At 33.5% G+C, this 24,060-nt stretch overlaps 1 protein-coding gene across 2 annotated transcripts in view; it reads right to left on the reverse strand.

The window, feature by feature from the left end:
• Positions 1-24,060, reverse strand: part of SEC63 (SEC63 homolog, protein translocation regulator) — a 73,949-nt gene that overhangs the window by 35,599 nt on the left and 14,290 nt on the right. The window contains exons 2-11 of one of the 2 annotated variants that reach the window (XM_025444400.3): positions 21,822-21,921; positions 17,132-17,246; positions 15,401-15,513; positions 8,415-8,476; positions 7,346-7,404; positions 5,760-5,810; positions 4,398-4,506; positions 1,960-2,054; positions 1,729-1,861; positions 130-222 (exon numbers count right to left, since the gene is read on the reverse strand). In XM_025444400.3, coding sequence (XP_025300185.1) covers positions 130-222; positions 1,729-1,861; positions 1,960-2,054; positions 4,398-4,506; positions 5,760-5,810; positions 7,346-7,404; positions 8,415-8,476; positions 15,401-15,513; positions 17,132-17,246; positions 21,822-21,921 — 930 coding nt within the window. The remainder of the gene's footprint in view (positions 1-129; positions 223-1,728; positions 1,862-1,959; positions 2,055-4,397; positions 4,507-5,759; positions 5,811-7,345; positions 7,405-8,414; positions 8,477-15,400; positions 15,514-17,131; positions 17,247-21,821; positions 21,922-24,060) is intronic. The other variant, XM_049092446.1, reaches the window with a different exon arrangement.

The following is a 24,060-nucleotide window of genomic DNA, read 5'->3' on the forward strand; positions in this document are numbered from 1 at the left end:
GAAAGCTGATTCAACATAGATACAAGGCAGAATTACTGTAGGTACTCATAAATCTTAAAAATTATGAAGTATAATCTGCATATGCCTGCAAGAAAAACTACAACATAATTAATTACATTTCTACCTCACCTTCACGGCTCCGAGCCATTATTATTAGTTGGCAGATTACATTAACCATTTCTTGAAGTAGGGCAGGGCACTTTTTCAACATAAATTGCTGATCTGCAAAACAAAGGAAAATCTCCAACAAATCATTCTACTCTTATAGTTAAAATACCTTGATCATCTGTGGTGTAAGACCAATACTAAATTTATATGACATCAGAATTTTACAGGTTGAACGCAACGGTTTCTTCTAAGTAGTACTGTCAAAATCAGTCAGAAAACCTTCGGTTCAGATTAGATGTTTCAAAGGCAAATTTTTAATATAACGGTGGTGTGCTTCATAAATTGTTTCAGAAGAAACAGTCTCAAAACTTAATCCTAATCTTATTATACTTAAAAACCTTAAGAATCTTCTTTTGCACATAAATTTCTGTAACTATGAATAAGTTCAAAGACTAAGATTGGGAATAAATGTTAACTCAATGCAAAAAGAGAAGGGGGGGAGGAGGAAAAGGGGAAGGAAGAGGGAGACAGATTCATTTTTACTGCATATAATGGCTATTAAGATCATGGACTGGAGCTGGTACCCAGCCTAAAAAAAATTTGTTCCCTGTTTTTCTTAGATAATTGGTAAAAAATAGAGGTGGCTTTATATCTGTACAGAGCATTAGGAAAATCAGAATTACTAGTTAATTTGCAACTCCAATAACAATGCCTAAATAGTGACCCTTCATTCCATCACAAGTATCTTATCTTATCACCAATTACTAAGCATCAACTGGCCTTGTTTTCAAAGGCATTTAGTTATATTATTGGCTTTAAAAACGAAGAGGAGGAGCTCATTCAGAAAGAACATTTATTCCCTAGGGATAATAATTTTCTTTTAAAACTTCAAATGAAATAATACAAGTAAAGAAGAAATGATGACACTCAAATTCATGACATTCCTGGGAACACCACTGTCCCAAAACACTGCTTTTCTTTTACATATAGAGGGGGCTTCAAGCACTAGGAAGCTTGCAATAAAGATTAAAGCCTTCATCAGCAACCCCTGCTGGAGGTAGTGGAGTTCACAGAGATAACTGCTGTGAAATCCATTTTTTCTTTCCCTGAAAAGTTTACAAAATCTTTTTAAAAGTCACTAGGAAAGTACTGTATATCTGCAACTAGCTAAACATTTCTCAGAGTATTCTCTCACCTTGAAATACTAAATTTTAACATTTGTCAAAATACGATTACTTTTAGATCTTCAAAATATTTGTGAATTATGCAGCATAAAATTTCTTTTTAAAAGGTCCTTGGGCAATTAGTTGAGCAAAAAAGAACAGTGACAAAAAACACTATACCATGAGGTCTAATTAAACCCATTGCTTTTGTACCATTAAAACCCTGCAGAGGGGTGCCTGGGTGGCTCAGTTAGTCAAGCATATGACTCCTTGTTTCAGCTCAGGTCATGATCTCAGAGTCATGAGATAGAGCCTCACCTCAGGCTTATGATCAGCTGAGTCTGCCTGAAATTCTTTCCCTCTCCTTCCCCTCAGCTCGCATGTGGTCTCTAAAATAAATAAATAAAATCTTTAAAAAAACAAAAAACAAAAAACCCTGCAGATATTAGAACCATACCTTCTTCAAGGGTCTCAGGAATCTTCATTCTAGCAAGATGAGACAGTAAAAGAACTCTGGCTTTCAGGCTATACGGACAGGTAAGTGGAGGCTCATTCTTCTTTAAATTAATGCTGCCAATTTCTCTGATTAGCTAGAGGAAATAAAATAATAAAAAAATATGTACTTAAAAAAAGCATTAACTTTAGTACCTATATGCTTGTATCAAGGAATCTGGGAGATAGGTCTAACCTGAGGTATCAGAATATTATCTGTTGGTCTGCTTGTGGCATCTTTGTTATACTGAGGATCAAATTCAGAGGCTCCAGCCAAAACCATGATAAGACCTAAGAAAACAAAAAAATAATATGAAGGTAAATAAATTGTTAACCTATTAATTTCCTCTCCTATAATACTTCATTAATCCTAAACTGAGGCAATTTTCCACTTGCACACAAAGTTAAAAATCATCTGAACTCCACTAACAAGTACTCATTTCTCTCATAAGAAAAAGAAACATTTTGCTTTTCTAAATATGTAGAAAATTACCTATAAATAAACATATTCATCAAATTAAGGGTCCCAAAGCACTGGATGCATTAAAATCACTTCAAATAGCATCTGTTTCTGTACTTAAGCATGTGTTCCACAGAAACTTTCTATAGGTAATTATTAAGTATCCCATGTGATTTATATAGCTATTATGTGGAAAAAGCAGGACTCCATAGTTAAACAGGGCTGAAAAACAATGAGTTAAAAAGAGTTTTAGGGTTCCTCACTTCATGACATCTCAGCACCTTAAGTAAACTGAAATACTCTGTAGTTTAGACAAATTTTTATTATGGAACCCCAGAGGGTTTGTGGGAAGTGCTCTTTGACATACACATGATTCGCAGCCACATATATTTAGCATTACCCTCATTAGTCTATACAAACTCTTTAACAACTGCTACTATAGTTCATCAATCACACCTTCCAGAAGATACATGCAATGTACTCGCAAAAAGCAGGACAGTACAAAGATTAAAAGAGCATAGACCCTAGAGTTTTCACTAATTAAATGACCCAGGACAATATCCTTCACCTCTCTGTGGACCTCAACTTTTTCACAGATGTGCCTGACACACAGTAAGCACAGTTATTAATATGTGCAACTTACTACACCATCATTATCCTCAAATATTTCATGAAACACCTATTCCTAAGACAACTATATAATAAATGATGCCAACACTAAAGTAACCAAGGATACGTAAAACCAAGCCTACTAGAAGCTAAACAATGCTTTTCTAATAGAACTGTGTAAGGCTAAGTGTCACTCTCAGAAATAAATCAGAAATCAAGATCACTGATGCAAAAAACACATCATAAACTTGAGACATTTTCATAAGAGGGTTTCTGTATTCATATTTCAATTCAACATAAGAGTGATATGTGTGCGTGAGGGAGAGTTAACAACCACTTGTACCTCAGAAATAAAAGATCTGCTCATTCCTCAAAAATAAAAGATTTGTTCACACAGTCGCATGATTCAGAGTCTCTTTCTCATTAACAACAAAAATTAATAAAACTGGCAAATCCAAATTATAGAAAAGTCCATTTTGGTTTTGGAACAAAAGTGTATTCGACAATGAGGCACAATTTAAAACTTTTTAAAACTTGTATCTTCTTTTTTTTCCCCCAAGGAGGGGAAGCAGGGTTTGTCTAGGATATGTCTATAATTTCTGCAGAGCAGTGATTCTGAAAGGCATAAATGTTAGCTTTACGGAATCAAAGAAAATACTTTAAATGGAGCTTCTTTTTCCATAAAGTAATTCTGAATTACGACTCCGGGAATGAAATATTCTGGCAGTTTTCTTTCAACACACAAAATCTCTACTTATTTTTACTAAGATTAATACAGTATAATGTACCGTTTTAGGGCCTGGGAACCAGACTGCTTGAGTTCGATCCTAACTCTACCACTTACTGTATCCTTAAGCTCAGTTTCTCAGTTTCCCTATCTATAAAATATGCTTAAAAACAATAACTTACTTATGAGAGCAAAATAAAGCTTAAATGAATTAACACATACATAATCCCTAGCAATTCCTGGCACACTACACTCAAGAAATGTTAGCTAGTATTATTACAAAATTAACTTATATGAAGCTTTGCCTTAAAATTTCTAGGAAAAAAAAAAAAAAAATATATATATATATATATATATTTCTGTTATTCCCAATTACTCAGATATCTATCTATCTATATATAGATATATATATTGGGAATAACAGAAATAAATGTGATAAAGGGTGTTAGCATTTTCCTCAGCTTTAGTTATACAAATGGAGTATAACACTGAAATGAAATGTCTCCAGTTGAATATATATCGACCCCACATGAATGACTCAGAAAGGGTAGCCTAGGTGGCTCAGCAGTTTAGCACCGCCTTTAGTCCAGGGCCTGATCCTGGAGACCCAGGATCCAGTCCCACGTTGGGCTCCCTGCATGGAGCCTGCTTCTCTCTCTGCCTGTGTCTCTGCCTCTCTCTCTCTCTCTCTGTGTGTGTGTGTGTGTGTGTGTGTGTGTCTCATGAATAAATAAAATTAAAAAAAAAAAAAGAAAACACTAAGGGAGAAAAAATATATATATAAAAAAAGAATGACTCAGAAAATAATCTAATATCATGCCTACTTAAATTTACTTACGTTTCATATCCATATTTCGGGTTTTATAAACAAAATATGTATAAATCTGTGTTGTGCGTATTAGAATCTGGTCTCCACTATAGCGTATTGAGCGATACCACCAAGAGCCCTAAAACGCAAATAAAATTGAACAATAAATAAAGTATCAAAACCACCATAAATATTAGGTTTGATGCAGAATATGTTTCTGGCCAAATTTTCTAAATGTTCGTAAAACAAGTAACAATACCTGAACTTTAGCACAAATGTTTTGTTACATATTTCAAATTATTTAGCAAGTATTTATACTGCCCAAGACCTAAACAGCAACCTACACCTCACTATATATATATATATATATATATTTATTTATTTATTTATTTAAAAAATATATATATTTTAAAACATTTATGTTTCAGCTAGAAACTGAAGACAAAACAGAAACCAAAACAACCCACTGCTTTAAAAGCAACAAGCTGGCTCCTGACACACAGGTTGTATTCAATAAATATTTGTTATATAAGGTCAGGAGCAATTTTACTGTTAATATACTACTTTCATTCATTTGATTCCATACAGCTGTATCCTCACACAACAAGCCTATGATGAAGGCAAGACAACTTAATTATTAGTTTACTATGAGACTCAGGAACTATAAGACCTGAGAGAAAACCACCAGTCACAAAAGAAAAGAAAGTCACAAAATCATAAACTTTGTTATGTCCATATTGAGGTATTATTGCACTTATTTTTAAAAATCAGATTGCTATAATATAGGAAGCAAAAGAAGTCACAGAACAATACATACAGTAAGATGATTTTTTTTTAAGTGTGTATGTATACAAAATTCAAAGAAAAATATCTGAAAGGGGCACCTGGGTGGCTCAGTTGGTTAAGTGTCCAACTCTTGATTTCAAATCAGGTCGTGATCTCAGGGTCCAAGGGATTCAGCCCTGCACTGGACTCCGTGCTCAGCAGGGAGTCTGCTTGAGATTCTCTTACTCCCTCTCCCTCTGCACCCCCACTCAAAATAAACAAATAAATCTTTTAAAAAAAAATCTGGAAGGGAGAACACCAAATTTAGCTGTGATTATCTCTAACAAAGAAATGAAGTTGAGAGAGGTAGGAAGGAAGACATTCTTAATTCTAAATACATCTGTATATTTCAGTTGTGTTTAACTTTTATTGGGAGGAGCTATATATACTTTAACATACTCAGATGATATCACTTTTAGAAGACCTTTAAAGTACAGCTGAATACAAGATTCTTAAAATTCAAGGATCAATTGATTATACTCTAATACAAATTACAATCTTATAGACTCCAAAGCATGCCACCAATTCCCTTTCCAAACATTGTTAATAAAAAGAATTAGAACTTACTACAACAACTGGAAGGATAACCATGAATGCCAATCCATATACAAGTAAAACCTAGAATTGAAAAGGAAATAATTATGGTTTTCACAGATAAATTATAACATCTAAGAACACTTATTTTTAGGCTTACATGGCGGAGGCACTATCAAAAGCATTCCTCATGTATTATTTGATTTAATCCTTATTTTCAAACTTTAGGAGAAAGACATCATTATTATTTTCCTTTTGCAAATAGAGAACCTGCAGCACACACATAGGTAACATGACTTGTCCTAGGTCACAAAGCTAGTAAGTGGTGGAGCGAGGATTGGAATCCAGGCACTTCAAATCTAAAAACTTATACTCTTATCCACTATAATAAATTATCTTTTAATCTCCTCTGTAGATAACACCAGCAAAACAGCTTTATAAATTATATTTTCAAAAAAAATAAATAAATAAAAAATAAATAAATTATATTTTCCTTCCAGTCAGGTACTTATAGATGCACACTTTAGCAAGTAGTTAGTGTCTTGGAAATAAATACTAGAACCCTGGTTCTTTATCAAGGAGCAATTTCCTAATGTTCTGTTTACAAGTAATTTCTGTCTATTGGTCTTAGATTTTTCTGCTACTACTTAATCCCAAATCTGATAGCTAACTATCTTTCTCTTCTCCAGTATTCCCAAAGTAATCCTAAGTGTGACAAACATTCTTATATACAGAAACCATATATCCCTGAAAATAACAAATGGTCATCCACTAGAACATTAAACCCTCATTTTCAAAAATTTCAGATTATATGAATTTTGTTTTTTATTGCTACAAAGGCAGCTCCTAATCATTTTTAAGAAATGTGAAATAGGGAAACATCTATTCCTGAACAATAGGTTAAGATAATTTCTGATGTTTTAGAGTTGCAGCATCTATCACTGATTAAAAGTCTGATATCTGGGGAGCCTCAATGGCTCAGTTGGTTGAGCCTCTGACTCTTGGTTCTGACTCAGGTTGTGATCTCACAGTCATGGGATCAAGCCCCACACTAGGCTCCACACTCAGTGAGGAGTCTGTTTCAGATTCTTTCTCCCTCCCCCTGTGCCCCTCCCCATTCACTCACTCTGTCAGGTAAACAAAATCTTCAAAAAAAAAAAAAAAAAAAGGTCTAATATCCTACTGACTTCCTAAGTACCATATGGAATATATATATAAACAAAATCTTCAAAAAAAAAAAAGTCTAATATCCTACTGATTTCCTAAGTACCATATGGAATATATATATATCATTAAGCATATATTAACATTAATTGAGCTTGGATAAACGTGAAATGAAGGATAATTTAAATTCTGAGTACTACTTAGGATACCATATAAAAACCGTAGTTCTCCAAACCAAGGATAAGACCCAACCTGAAACTGCCTCCAAAAGAAATCACAACTTCAAAGTTTTAAAACTACATTTACTGCCCAAACAGCAATCTAATCACGAGAACCAATTATCTTCTCTATTATGTAAAAATAGTTTTGACAATACACAGTTACATTAAAAACAACATAGCAGTATTTTGTTACAGCTCTCTTTATTATAATGTGTCTTATTTACATGCACTCACCAAAATTGAGTTTTTCTGGTCAACTATCCAAGCTGGCAAGGCAATTCCAAAGCTTGTGGCTAAAATAGAAAGAGTATTTCTGAAGAATCTCCTCCACTTCCAGTTTTATTAGTTATATCCCCAAATTCTGCCTCCCAAACTATCCCCCTTCCTCAAAAAAAGCTTTGAGAAAGACTGTATTTTTTTTAAGATTTATTTGTTTGTTTATTTATTTATGATAGACATACAGAGAGAGAGAGAGAGGCAGAGACACAGGCAGAGGGAGAAGCAGGCTCCATGCCTGGAGCCTGATGTGGGACTCGATCCCGGGGCTCCAGGATCGCACCCTGGGCCAAAGGCAGGCGCTAAACCACTGAGCCACCCAGGTGTCCCAAGAAAGACTGTGCTCCCAACACATAAAAGTTCATGGATTTTTCAGGAAGAGGGGGGGAGCTCAACCAAAGTACATAAATTCCTTCTTATTTAAATCTAAATTCTTTTGGGGCGCCTTCATAGTTCAATTGGTTGAGCGTCTGACTCTTGACTTCAGCTCAGGTCATGATTTTGGAGTCAGAGTCGAGTCCCACCGTCAGCTCCACACTCAGTGGGGAGTCTGCTGGATATTCTCTCTCTCCCTTTCCCTCTGCCTCTTCCCCCTGCTCACATTCTTTCAAATAATAAATCTTTAAAACATTAATAATTAAATCTAAATTCTTTAATATATCCTGAGTAAACTCTATGAATACATAAGAAAACGTTTAAAGTCAGTAAAGAACAACAGATTTTTTTTTTTCAACAATTGTTTTTATCCAACTTTTATCAACTGCTAGCTGGAAATGATGAATAATTAGTGATTACTCTTCTCATCAAACCAATCTAAGTTCTATCTTTCAAACTTGTTGCTAGAAAGAAAAAGTAAAAATTAGCTAAAGAGGACTCAATTTACGTATCTATTTAATTCTTTGAGGTTATAATTTTCCGATTCACAAACTAAGAAAATCAAGAATTCTTTTCAATCTATTAATATTTTCATTACATATAAAAATGTGTGTATATAACACCAGTAATTTTTAATTATCATTTATCACACCTTGAGGGCCGTCTGGATTTCCAAACTCTTCCCAATTTTTCCGGGACTCTTCATCAGTTAAACTAGCATCAAAAGAAACAAAATTGTGAAATTAGAAAGCCACATATGAAAAGTAAATACTCATACATACAAACTCTATTAACTAACCAATTCATTTCTTAAAGATATTAATTTCAGAAAAATCAAGAAAAGCCTCTGAAATCAGAAAACAAGAGAGAGAGGAAAGCAAGGAGTTCTACATTAAAGCAAATGAGAACTACTGAGCCTTTACAAAAATTCCTGGTTGGCCCATGGGTTCTCAAGTTTTGCCAGTTCAAGCTGGAATGTAAAACATTAAAGGTAACTACATTTTTATGAGAAGACAGTAAGGATTATAGGTGACTTTTCTCTTATATTCTTATATATTTTCCAAAATTTCTTCAATGAGCATTGTTTATACTTTAATAATATATACTATTTATAAATTTAATACAAATAATAATATTCCTTCCAAAACTGGTACCACATTCTCAAAAAAAAAAAAAAGAAACCACCTGTAAAATTCCATTGCTATAGTAAAAGTTATTTGCATTGTGCTGAGGTCACAATTTTCTCCTAAAACAACTGCCAGAAGGACTAGGTAAATACTTTTTAAACCAACAGCTTCCTAATCCAGCAATATAAAAATAACAGTGATCTTTTTTAAAAAACTTAAAAGGAAATATAACCTTTGACCTGGGCAATGGCTCAAAGCACAGAATGAGAGTGTTTTTTTTTTCCAGGTCCCAAAATAGATGTCAAAAAAAAAAAAAAAAACACTTAAAGAAAATTTCAAATCCTTCAAAAATTTTACAATGTTCTTAAGGAGACAATGCAGACACACACAAAATGACCAGTAATATCATTAAAAAGGCATTTTTGAAGACCAAGTGGCAAAAGATTATGTTTATGTCCAAATTTAGTTTTAATATTTCTATTTCCCAGAACATACACACAGAGGATACAATGTGGTTTTCATTCAACAAAGCTCCACATTGAGGGAAAATGCAGAAGTACCTTAAAAAATTGTAAAATTTTTCAATGATTTTAATTTTTTTCATCTAAACCATAATTTCTATTATTATTTTTAAGCAAGCTCTACACCCAATGTGGGGCTTGCACTCACAACCCTGAGATAAAGAGTCACACACTCTACTGACTGAGCTAGCCCCCTAATTTTTTTTAATTGAAGTATAGTTAAACACAGTATTAGTTTCAGGTGTACAAATAGTGATTGACAAGTTTATAATTATGCTGTGCTTACCACAAGTGTAGCTATCATCTGTCACTCTACAATGCTATCATAATACCATTCACTATATTCCCTATGCTATTTATCTCTTATTCCCTGCCTTATTTCACTTAGCATAATACCCTTATTTGCTCTACCTTATTTCACTTAGCATAATACTTCTAGGTCCACTCATGTTATCATATAGTAAGATCATATCAAATAGTAAGATCACATCCTTTTTTATGGCTAGGTAAGAGTCCTGTGCGTGTTCGTGGGTGTGTATACCACCATCTTCCTTATCCATTCATCTATCAGTGGATGCTTGGGTTGCTTCCATTACTTGCCTATTGTAAATAATACTACAATAAATATAGGGGTGCATGTGGCTTTTTGAACGAATGTTTCTGCTTTCTTTGGGAAAAATCCAGTAGCAGAATTACTAAATCATAGTGTATTTACGTATTTAATTTTCTGAGAAACCTCCCTACTGTTTTCCACAGTGGCTGTACAAATTTACATTTCTACCAACAGTGCACAGACTACCTCCTTGCCAACGCTTATTTTTCTTTTTGATTGTAGCCATTTTGACAGGTGCAGGGTGATAACTCACTGTGGTTTTGATTTGTATTTTTCTGATCATTAGTGCTGAGCATCTTTTCATGTGTCTGTTGATCATCTACCTATATGTCTTCTTTGGAAAAATGTCTATTAAGGTTCTCTGCCCATTTAAAAAAAAAAAAAAGGTTCTCTGCCCATTTTTTAATTGTATTGTTGGTTTTTTGATGTTGCTTTGCTTAAGTTCTTTATATATTTAGGAAATTAACCTCTTGCTGAATGTATCATTTGCAAATATTTTCTCCCATTCAGTAAGTAGTTTTTGTTTTATTGGTTTCCTCCACTGTGCTAAAGTTTTTTTTTTTTAATATTTTATTTATTCATTCAAGAGAGACACAGAGAGAGAGAGAGGCAGAGACACAGGCAGAGGGAGAAGCAAGCTCCATGCAGGGAGCCCCATGCGGGACTCAATCCCAGGACCCTGGGATCACGATCTCAGCCAAAGGCAGATGCTCAATCACCTAGCCACCCAGGGGCCCCTGCAAAAGCTTTTTATTTTGGTGTAGTCCCAATAGTTCATTTTTGCTTTTGTTTCCCTTGCCTTACAATCTTTTTTTAAATCTTTTTAAGTAGGCTCCATGCCCAATGTGGCGCTTCAACTTATGACCCTGAGATCAAGAGTCACATGACATGCTCTTCTGACTGAGCCAGCCAGGCACCCCTGTCTTACAATTTTTATCTAGAAAAATGCTGCTATGGCAGATCTCAAAGAAATTACTGCCTAAGTTCTTCTGAGTGTTTTATGGTTTCTGGTCTTCTTAAGTCTTTAATCTATTTTGAGTTTATTTTTATATATAAAAGTGGTCCAATTCCATTCTTTTGCATATAAGAATTCTTTTCCAGTTTTCCCAGCACCATTTTTGAAGACACTGACTTTCTCCATTGCATATCTTGCCTCCTATGTCATGGATTAATTGACCATATAAATCCAGGTTTATTTCCAGACTCTCTATTCTGTTCCATTGATCTGTGTGTCTATTTTAGTGCCAATACTATATAGTTTAGTTACTATAACCTTATAGCATATCTTGAAATATGGAATTGTTATACTTCCAGCTTTGTTCTTCAGCCTCAAGACTGTTTTGGCTATTCAGAATCTCTTGATTGGGGAACCACAAGTGATTCCATATAAATTTTAAAATTATTCTAGTTCTGTGAAAAATGCTGTTGGTATTTTGATAGGGATTATATGGAACCTGTAGATTGCTCTGGGTAATACAGACATTTAAAAAATTTAACTCTTCAATCCATGAGCATAGAATATTTTTCCATGTTTGTGTCATATTTTTAATTTCTTCCACCATTGTTTTAGTTTTCAGAGTATGGGTCTTTCATCTTAAGATTATTTCTAGGTATTTTATTCTTTTTTTTATTTTTTTAAATTTTTTTATTTTTTATTTTTTTATTATTTTTATTTATTTTTAATTTTTAATTATTTTATTTTATTCTTTTTGATGCAATTGTAAACGAAATTGTTTTTCTTAAATTCTCTAGTTCATTATTAGTGTGTAAAAATGCAACCAATTTCTAGGTATTAACTTTGTACCCTACAACTTTACTGAATTCACTTATTATTTTTAAAAGTTTTTTTGGCAGTCTTTAGGGTTTTCTATGTATAGTATCATGCCATCTGCAAATGATTATAGTTTAACTTGTTCCTTACCAATACTGATGTCTCTTTCTTTTTTTTTTTTTTTCTTGTCTGACTGCTACGGCTAGTACTTCCAATGCTAGGTTGGATAAAAGTGGTGAGAGTAGACATCCTTGTCTTAATTTGCTCAGTTTTTCACCACTGAGTATGATGTTAGCTGTGGGTTTTTCATATATGGCCTTTATTACGTTGAGGCATGTTCCCTTCTAAATCCACTTTTGAGAGTTTTATCATAAACAGATGCTGAATTCTGTGAAATGCTTTTCCTTAATCTATTGAGATGATTATGTGATTTTTATTTTTTTGCTCTGTTAATGCAGTGTAGCACACTGGTTGATTTTTGCAAATACTGAGCCACCCTTGCATCCCCAGAATAAATCCTACTTGATTGTGGTGAATGATCCTTTCAGTGTATTGTTGAATGCAACTTGGTAGTATTTTGTTGAGGATTTCTTTACCTATGTTCATCAAGGATTGAAAATATTTTTAGATTTATCAATTTGGTCATTTAAAAAAAACAAGTACATTGACATCTTCAGTCCCTTTGTAACTCCACTTACACTACTTGACCTAAGTCCACAGTAAAATACAGAAGCCAACAAAAAGCACTGTCGAAGAGACTGCAAGCTCATAAAGAGGGGTATTTATGGTGGCTCTTTTTTAACTAAGGGAGGGACAGTTCTCAAAATATTTTTCTCTGGTTTCCCAGTACAACTGTCCACCCACCCAGGGCTTTAGCTACTATTTTTCTCAATATTCTGTCTTCTAATCAGATTCTTTTCCCAAAAGTAATTATCTGTCTGCTCTACCTTCCTGATGATGGCAGCATAATAAACTGTTCTGTTCTCTATACAATGCCCTCAGATTTTGCAAAATAAAGCATAGCTCACATCATAGAAGCACTCGATTTTTTCAAACTGCAAACACAGCTGATTACCATTCCATTAATTCATTAAGCTGACTTGTACAAATGGTGTGTGACAGGCACCATGCTCCATACTCAAATTAAAGGAATTTTATCAACTTTTTAAAAGTGTAAGAAAACAAATAATTTTGGCTACTTATTAGTGCTTCAGTATAATACCATTACTAAGACTTAAAGTACTTAAAAGTTATGTAATTTTGGTATAATTCATATATAAGCTTATATATATATATATATATATATATGTATATATATATATAAGCTTAAAAAGACCAATGATATTAACATAATTTTTAAAAATTCAATGAGTATAAAGTTTCCTAAACATGATTATATCCCTTAACTTTGCAAGTGGGAGGTTGTGTCATAGATCCTATTACAAATCCAATAAAATCTGTAACCCTTCTGCCCTGGAAAAATGCACAGTTACAAATACACATAAATTCTGTGTACAGTTTCAGGGGCCCCAGATTTTATATCATAACCTAGATAATAATTCATTAAATTATAGGTGACTGACCCTGAGTTGACTATATAAAGCTAAGTTACATATTTATGTATAGGAATACATGAAAACACAGGCTTTTTATTTAAAAAAAAAAAAAAAAAAGTAGCTTTAAAGTAACATCTACGGTGTTCACTTGTTATAAAGTAGGTTAAACATAGGTTTTACACATGAAAGCCAAATCCCAACTACATCCAAAAGAGAAGCCAGAAACTATGAACCAGAAAATTCAATTGCTGGTCTAACTCCTCTAAAATAACCAGACTTCTTTCCTTTAAGCTAGAAACTGGTATGAAGAAATAGGAATGACCCAGCTTATTATTATAATGGACAAATAAGGGAAAACTATCCTGAACAGCCAAAGCAAATTCTAAAAAATTTTAGAATTCAGGGATCCCTGGGTGGCTCAGTGGTTTAGTGCCTGCCTTTGGCCCAGGGCATGATCCTCGAGTCCCGGAATCGAGTCCAACATCAGGCTCCCTGCATGGAGCCTGCTTTTCCCTCTGCCTGTGTCTCTGCCTCTCTCTTTCTGTGTCTCTCATGAATAAATAAATAAAACCTTTAAAAAATAATAAAAAATAAAAAATTTTAGAATTCAGTTCAAAGCCTATAAATGCATTTCAAAAGCTGCTTGAGTTATACTTAGGCTGTTAGAGCTATGCATAAAATGGGGACTTCAATCACTCAGAACTTATATTTAGTAAAATGTACCTTTATCTAACTCATTTATACTTCCACAAGTTATAAGATCTTGAAGTTCTGGGTCCCACAGTCATTTTATTTCTTCATTTGCCTAATGGACCATCAACTATTTAAGACATTTTACTTATAAAATATTCTACAGCTTGATCATGTAACTGAGTTAAAACCAAAGGCCAGATATTATTCTTCTGTACTTTTTAGAATAGTGACCATACATCATAAAGAGTCAGATTTCCAGTAACCTGAGAACAAAATCATCAACTTAAAAATGTTACAATACTTGAAAACTGAGGAGGAAAAAAATAACTGTACCAAAGGCACTAAAATTAAAATTACTAATTAAATAGTCTTAGCTATCTGATTTTCCTGAGTATCTTCAGTTCTTTTTAAATTACCTGAAGACAGCAATTAAGGCACTGAAACACTTGGGCAATGAGAATAAATGCTTGGAGGAGACACAATGAAAAAGAGAGGAGACATCAACTGAAAGACAGCAATCTGGAGGATATCTGCTATACAGAAAAGAAAACGTAGTACACACTTCAGGAAGCTCCTGAAGGCACTGCTTTATCGCAGAATCCTATTCACATACATAACAAGCGACTCAAAAAAAGAAGGGAGAGGAGGCACAGTCAATATATACTTTTATTAAGCACAAAATGAGTATTTCCCAAACTTCTGTAATTCATACACCACTTTCACAGTTTGCTATTATACCTGAGTATCCTATCATTTACTTCCATTTTTAAAACTAGCTTACAAAATTATACATCACGGAGTCCTAAAAACAGACATCTTGTCTGTATTTTACTCTTTAATTTAAAACATAAGAGCTATATGGGGATATGCCTATCAGTCCTGAAGAATCCAGCTAACTTTTATCTCTTGTAATATTAACACTCAAGAAGGAAAAATTACTTCCAATTTTATATACTCTATCCTGTTTCTCCAAAATTAAATTAGTCTTTAGATAGCTTAATGAGACAAGCTACATTGCCAAAACAAGAGAAGTAGATCTAGCCTAATAAAAGCCTAGAAATGAAAACAAGGTGTTAAGTGTATCCTCTTCTAATCAGCATGCTTGGAAAATAACTCCATTAATGTATTACCTACTACTTAATTTAACAAACTTCATGGGCAAAAGTACTACTCTGCTCTAAGTTACTTAAAATTCAAGTTTAGTTAAATTAGCACTTTAGGGTTGCCAAGGTAGTTCCATAAGTAATAGACTCAACACATGAGGTCAGCATTTAAAAGTGTATAACAACTGTTTCATTCAAATAAAAAACTATCTTTACCACTCCTAAAAATGTGTAATGGGTTCTATGATACTTACGCTGCATAAGCTTTTGCTATCCTCATGAACATAACTTCATCACCTCCTTTATCTGGATGATATTTAAGTGACAGCAAACGATATTGTTTCTTAATTTCTGCTACTGTTGCCCCCTAAAAGGAAAGCTTTGTTTTAATAAAAATATGCGCAATGCTGTAAAACCATAATTCATCCCATTTTGAACTTTAAATATAAACTATTCATGAGATGCCTGGGTGGCTCAGTGCTTGAGCATCTGCCTTTGGCTCAGGGCATGATCTCAGAGTCTTGGGATCCAGTCCCACATTGGGCTCTGCATGGAGCCTACTTCTCCCTCTGCCTGTGTCTGCCTCTCTCTCCGTGTCTCTCTCATGAATAAATAAACAAAATCTTAAAAAAAAAAAAAAAACTACTCAATATTTTCAAAAAGAGAAAAATGCTTTCATCCTGTATGTTTGTCCCATAAATTTCAGCCCATGTATCTTTTAAATAAAAATATACTTATTTTGTCCAATATATTTATTTTATTGAGCACCTACTAGGAGTCATGTGATTCAGTAGGCACCAATAATTTAAGAATGAAAACCACACAATGCCATACTGAAATAAAATAAAATAAAATAAAATAAAATAAAATAAAAGGATAGTAACATTTAAATATCAAAGAATTATCACAGTAAATTAAGTCTGAAGAAACTCTCAAATCAAAGGTTAACTTCCTTTCTAAGAAATAATCTGAAGAACATCTGGTTTCATTTGTTTATCAGTATTTTAATTTTAAACACATAAGTTTATCTTAGCTTTTCCTAATTAGACTCAATTTCTATCAATAAATTTTTCATATTTTTATGGCATTAAATTGTCCCTAAATATTTTAACCTTAAAAAAACTCTTTGGAAAAAAAAAAAAAAAACTCTTTGATGACTATCACCATCACAATAAGAAAAATCAGATATGCAAATTTTGCTTCTACAAAACATAAAACTAGAAAACATGGTTTGTATTTGTATTATATTAATATCTGGATAAAGCCACCTACTGAGCAAATACTAGAAGTAAACAAAGTGGTTCGGGAAAAAAAATGGAAAGAACACTAGATTCAGCTTGACTAATAAGAAGTTATGGGACTCTAGACAAGACAAAAATTTTCCAGGCCTTGTTTTCTCCATTGGCAAAAAAAAGCTAGATGATCTCTAGCATTCATTTCAATTCTAACTTTCCACTGATATATCTAAAAGACAAATTTTCTACTGGGATGCATCAATCAAGTTCAATTAAGAGATCACCTAAGGAGTCTATCCAAAGTTAATCTGAATTTCCATTAACAATGAAACAATGAAGTTCTTTATAAGACATAAAGACTTAACACACTGCTTTAGTGTTAATTAACACAGGATCATGAGATTTTTACCACCCAACATACATGATCCTCCTGGTTTTAACTTTGCATTAAACCAATCTTATAAAAATCTTTAAAATACATACTTCCTAAAAATAAATAAAATAAAAAATATATTACTTTCTTATCTCATCTTCAAATATTCTTATATTTCGCAATTTCAAAGTAAGCCTTACAAGGATGGAAATTAACATCTATAGCTTAAAAAACATGCATATATTAGAATAATAATGGATAAGATACATCCCCAAAGTCTGATTTCTTTAGGCACAACCCAATTATTTAGGATATGGACTTATAGTGTCTTCATACAGTCAATAAACTACTGCACATTATGTAAAAATACTACTTACAGGATCCAAATTTAATACTTCATAAGGATTGTATTCTTGGTATTCTCGGTCTGTTTTGGAAACTTTGTATGCAAGAAATAAGAACAATGCCCATCCTGCAAGCAGAACTATTTTCCTGTTTAGGAAAAACATAAGTGAAATATAAATAAATACATGTATGTAGTATTCCTTTAAGAGTCTATGCAGACATTATGGCAGATCAAGACAATAAAACAATCTAAAGTGTTTTACATCATTGATACTGACTCCATTCTACAATTTCTTGAACAGTGCCCTTTTTACCTTTGAATTCCCTAGAATCTATAGTGTGCATCTAGATTACATGTAATATTCCCTCAATAACTATTTACAGAATTTTATGTATAGAACTTAATGCAACTTATTAACTAATGGTTTTAATTTGATCAAAACATATTAATACTAAGTATTTAATAAACCATTTAATGTAAAAAAAAAAAAAAGAGCTGCTCTTAACCTAGCAATTAGACTTTTAGTAAGATAAACTGCAAAAAATAATGGGTCAATTGTGCAATGATGAATGAATAGTCTTGTTTATAACAATTAAACTTTGGAAACAAATTAAATGTCCATTTATATGGAACTAATTAAACAAACCATTTATAGGAGACAAAACAAACCAATACACAGCCAAATAACTAGCCAATACAGATATAAGAAGATGTACATAATAGGATAAAAATGGGATATAAAGGAATATATAGTTTGAAAAAAAAAAAAAACAATTTCTCTCCAATATGTTGTTTAGTAAAAATATTTAAAAGACTGATATTACCAGTGTTGGAGAGGCTAAAGAAAAAAGAAACTACACTCTGAAGGATGATCTGGCAATAAAGTATCAAAAACCCTGCAGAAGTACACACCCTTTTAACTATCCATTTCAAGAAACTTAGAAATAAACTAGAATTAAGCTTATAAAATATAAGGAGGGCTCTTGAGATGAGCACTGGGTGTCATACTATATGTTGGCAAACTGTATTTAAATATTTTTAAAAATAATAAAAAGTAAAATTTAAAAAGCATATAAAATATAAAAAGCTGATTACAGATACAAATAACAGAAAACACACACAGAGATGTCCATCAACATAGTAGTAGACAAATAAATTAATGGTATATTAGAGATGTCCATCAACAGAGTAGTAGACAAATAAATTAATGGTATATTAATGACGTAAAATGCCATCTAGCCAATAAAAACAGTATTTGCTGTGGAAGACTATCTACCTTGTATTGTTAAAACAAGAAAAACAGCTTTCAAAGGTATACGTATAATATAATGCTATTTTTAAAAAATAAAAGTTTATTAAAAATATAGAAATATATAGAAAAAAATATAGAAAAATATAGAAGATAAATCATCTTAATAGTGGCTATCTTTAAATGATGGAATTGAGTAATTTTTATTTTTTATACTCTCTATATCACAATTTGTTATGCTAAACAGGAACTGCTAAACGCATAAAATGAATCACACAATGCCTAACCAAAGAAAATCAGAGTGACCTATTTTCAAAGATAGAAAATGTTCCACGTTTAATTAAGCTAATTTGGTAGAAACCTACCTTATATATGTTTATTTGGAATGAGCTTCACGGATCAAGTTCCAACTCAACTACTGACCTTTATCATCCATTTAAAAAAAAATCCCCATCTCCCAAGTTCCCACCATCATGCTTTTGCTCTTGAATCTTTCTACCTAGAATTCCCATTCCCCAGATCTGCCTATCTAAGCTCTATTCATCCTTCAAGACTCACTTCAAAGCAATCCTTACCCTTGTCAAGGTGATCAATGGGTAAACCAGGGTTACAATCACAAAGAAGCAAAAACCATGATCTTTCTCCTCTAATTCACTGCAAGCTCCTTGAGCACTTGGACAGGATCTTAGGAGCTTTGACTAACCCCAGAGTAGCTTATACACAAGTGGCATTCAGATGTAAATTTCTTTCCATCTGACCAAAATAATGTTCTAATCCTAATTAAGTACCTAATACTGCAAACTGCTTTCCACACTACCTACATCCCCAAAGAGGAAAAGGATGCCCTACCTGGAAAACTCCCACTTTTACCTAGCTATCTAGGGAAAGGTAATTAACACAGGCTCTGGAACAAAACTACTTGAGGTCAAATCCCAGCTTCACAACACTTTCTTGGAATGTTGCTTTGTCCTTAACGACTCAGTTTCCAATTTTTAGAGTGGGTTTGAGAATTAAATGAGATAAAGGTATGGAAAGCACCTAGAAGGCACCTCACAGATAGTAAATAATTCCTCTTAGCTGTTCTTAGTATTTCTTACCCAAATTTCAACCCTGAGTGGGAAGCCCTGAATCTCAGGCCAGAGTTTAGCACCCTTCCTCTGCTCTATCATAGCACCCCCCTCACAGCCCTTACTAAACTCTATTATCACTACTTGTTTACTCCACCCCTTTCTCCCACAACTGTCAAGTTGCTGAACCACATCTATTTGTTAATTACAATGTATCAGTTCCTGATATAATACCTGACACATAAATAACAGGCACACAAGAACTACTTATTGAATAATGAAAATAATTTACATAGTAATTTTTAATTCAAACCCAAAGCTTGCTATATATACCCTTGATATGCTACAGAACACTTGAAAATCTAGGGATCCCTGGGTGGCGCAGTGGTTTGGCGCCTGCCTTTGGCCCAGGGCGCTATCCTGGAGACCCGGGATTGAATCCCATGTCGGGCTCCCGGTGCATGGAGACTGCTTCTCCCTCTGCCTGTGTCTCTGCCTCTCTCTCTCTCTCTCTGTGACTATCATAAATAAATCTACAAGTTAACAATTCCACATTTTGTTTTGCCCATGCCCCAAAAGGCTATAAAAGCTCAGAAAACAAAGATAAAAGTAAAATTGAAAATCACTAAAACAAGATTTAAAAGCAATCATGAGTAGAAGAGGAATCAAAACACCTAGGATATGTTATACCCCATGATAGAGACTTTACATGTTGCACCTGGCTCCCTGAGCCCAAGAATGAAGAAAGAAGTTCGTAAGAGAACCCTGGAGACTGATGACAACTGTAACAACCAGTACAACTATGCTTTAATTTCCTGAAAGTCAAAGCAAAGGTGAAAACATAATGGATTTCATCATCATGATTTATACTCAATTTTTTAAAAACATATTTAGGTCCTGTGAAAAGATAAGCATTTTTCCCTACATACAGCATCAGTGATCAACTTGTGAAGTCTTGTGTTTTTATTCTAGGCATATATTAAAGGTCATTTTGGAAGCAACTTCCAGAAATTAAAGCATTACATAATGACTGCTTAATTACAAAACAATGCTTTAAGGTTAATTAAGTAGCACAAAGGTTTTGATGTTTATCTTATCTAAATTATTCCTAGTTATCCACTTAATTCTTCCTTATTTATAAACATCCCTTACTCTGTGCTTCCATTTAAGTAAATGAGTTTACTAATCACTGAAGAGATCTTCACAGAGTTGGGTTTTTTCCTTGAAAACTGAGGTTCGCATACCCACAAATTACTGACCAAAACTCAAAAAGGAAGAGATTGGGAGGCCAAAAATATTTGTCTTGCTACCTCATAAAACTTATAATTTAAAATGAAAAGCAAAAAAATAAAAAAATAAAATAAAATGAAAAGCAAAAGCAAAGAATAAACTGTGAACATAAAACTACTCCTGTAAACACTAATTCTGCCTTTTAGTTTCACATCAATGAAGAACTCTTAACGTGAAAGCTAATAGTTCCCTCCCTTTGCAAAGAAACTAAACCAGGCAAAGTAAAACCTTACAAAGAAAAACTATTTAAACTCCTTGAAGTTACACAGATATGCTGAAAACTATCATCATCATTTAAACCAAAATTAAAAAATAAATGGTTCTACTTTTGCTAATTTCCTTTGCTCTTATCTACTGGATAGATAGATATAAGTAATTCACAAGATACAATCCTCCAATGGCAACTTTTTTACCTATCAGATTAATCTATTATCTCAAAATTGATGACTTGGGGTGAAGGCCCAAAGCCTAGGCTCTAAAGCTTACCCCAGAACCTCACAAAATCAAACAGGCCTACTCTAATTTAACAGGCTGATGATTTGTTTAATCAGATTGGCCTGCCAAAATAAAGGGCGACTAGGTCCCCACTCGAACACTTCCAACTTCAGGACCACAGTCAAGTTACTTCATCTTACTCTTAATTTTTTTTATTTGAAAAAAAAAAAATAGCAAAAATATCTACTTTGAGATAATAATAAAGTTATGAGATAACAACATATAAGCCCCTAAGCACAGCATCTGGCACATAGTATGTACTCAATAAACTTTAATTATCACTATGAAATGCAAACTTGAATTTGTCACCTCCCTACTTTTCATTTTCATAATCTTTTAAACATTTCCCCATAGTCTAAGGCAGAATTCTAATCCTGACAAGATGCACAAGTTCTTCCTTCAAGATTTGACTTCCCCTTCTCCTTTCCTCCCACGTCAGAAGTACATTCTCTCTCCTCTGAACTTCTAAATCACTGTTTATAAACTCCCAAATTCACATTTTATCCCTACTAAGACTACAATTTCTTTAAACATATGTTTTATTCATCTTTATATGCATATTTTTGTTACCTAGCAAAGAATAAGCACTAAGTACTTTTTTACTGAAACCAATTACTTACTTTACTGTAGGAATTATATTTGGCTGGGGTTTTAATAACCGTAAACGATACCACATACATCTTCCATATACTTTTCTGATATTCTTTAATCGAATTTGCTCTGTCAAAAAAATAAATAAATAGGGTGTTAAGGTAAAGCATTTTTCACAGTGAAGGCGAAACCAGTTAATACTATACTAACCATTATTATTATGCTAAAATTTTACTGGAACATAAAAGACTACCTAATCAAATAACCTTTAAGAAAAATTCACATTATAGGTTAATTTTTCTGTCACTCAGAACAAATGATCTACCTGGAAAATTTTGTTCAACTATCAGGCAATCATTTTTCATGTGAGACTTAAATAACTTCTAACTGAAAAACACAAAAAACTGACTTGAACCCAAAATATTTAGTCACATAGTAATTTCTCAGAAATTCTCTCTTCTTTTCCCTTCTGCTATAGAAGGTACAAAAGTATAAAACAAGTGAAACATGCAGCTTAGTAAAGGAAGCTAAGCAGAAATAGTATTATTCAATTATGTAAATAATTATGTTAAGTTAGAAAAACCACCCAAACCTCTGAGAAGTTAAAATAGGTTCATATAGGAATGAGAAAAGGCATTATTTTACTCATCAGGAAAAATGTGTAACTCGATTAAAAAGGAATTAAACCAAGCCAAAATATCATGTATCGTTTTACTAAACTCATTACTATCACTTGAATACAAGTTAAAAAAAATATGTTTTAAAATAAAAATGTACCTTTTTACAAAGATGGCATGCAAAAGCAAAGAAAAAGCCCCTCCCCCTAAAGCTGAAGCCTAAACAAAGGCCTGAACGCCAAGAAGGCAGTGCTAAAAAGCAACCTCAGCTACAAAAAAAAAAGGAAGATCTGCATGTCACCCACTTTCTGGTGGCCCAAGACACTCCAAAGGCAGCCCAAATATTTTCCTTGGAAGAGCAACAAGCTTGATCACTATGCCATCATCAAGCTCTCCCTGAGCAATGAGTCAGCCATGAAGAAGATAGAAGACAACAATAATTGTTGTATTCACTAAGGATGTCAAGGCCAAGAAGCACCAGATCAAACTGATTATGAAGAAGCTCTATGACACTGACAAGAGCCAAAGGTCAACACCTCGATCAGGCCTGATGGAGAAGGCATATATATGGTCCACTGGCTCCTGACTATAATGCTTTTGTTGTTGCCAAAAAACTGAAATCACCTAAACTGACTCCAGCTGGCTAATACTAAATAGAAATTTTTTCACAATACTAAAAAACTACAAAACCACACTACTTAAATGAGATTTTAGATAAGAGAACATACATTGCATACAACAGAATGTTCCAAAGCTACCATGTAAGATGTCCAACTACCCTGTTAACCACCATGCTTTGAGGAAAGCATCCACACAGGAGAGGTATGTGGCAGGAGATATCAGAACCAGGTGTGATGAAGACAGATCCACATACAGGAAGGAGTGGTGACAGAAAAGAAGACTGGCAATATGCAGGGGAACTGATCAAATAAGTTAACATACATAACAGATAACTGGAATCAGTTTTTCACAGTCAGAGAAGGGAGATACACACATGAAAAAAATAAAAAGAATGAATCCTATGGTACTGAATAGGAATTAAAGATATCTATAGGGACTAATAGATTTTCATAGAGAAATACAGATGTATTCTATACATATGTATTCACTAGCACTATTAAGTGAGCCTAGGAGCAGTGAATGAGATCAATAGCAGTCAGAACATTGGCACTTTACTGCTAGTTTCTAGGTTCTAAATACCATTCTCCACTAACAAGAACAAGGGATCCAAGTGTCTCTCCACAGACTATTACAAAAGGGAAAAGAATGATTTTACAGTGGGAAAGTATGGTAGGCTGAACAACTGACATCCAAGATGTCCACATCCTAATACCCAGAAATGGTGAATGCATTATTTTACAGAAATAGTCTTTTAACAGAAAAGACTTCACAGATCCAACAAAATTAAGATGAGATGGGGAGATGTATCCTGTTATCTGGATGAGCATAATATAATCACAGGGGTCCTTATAAGGAGGCAGGAGGACCAAAGACAAAGAAGATGATATGACAATGGGAGATGCTGGAGTGATGTCCTCTGAAGATGGAGGGAGGAGTCATAAGCCAAGGAACACATGCTGTCTCTAGAAGCTGGGAAAAGGCAAGAAAAGACTCAACTCCATAGCCTCCAGGCAGAACCAGCTCTACCAAA

Source organism: Canis lupus, chromosome 12 (genome assembly GCF_003254725.2).
Source record: "Canis lupus dingo isolate Sandy chromosome 12, ASM325472v2, whole genome shotgun sequence".
NCBI lineage: Eukaryota > Metazoa > Chordata > Mammalia > Carnivora > Canidae > Canis > Canis lupus.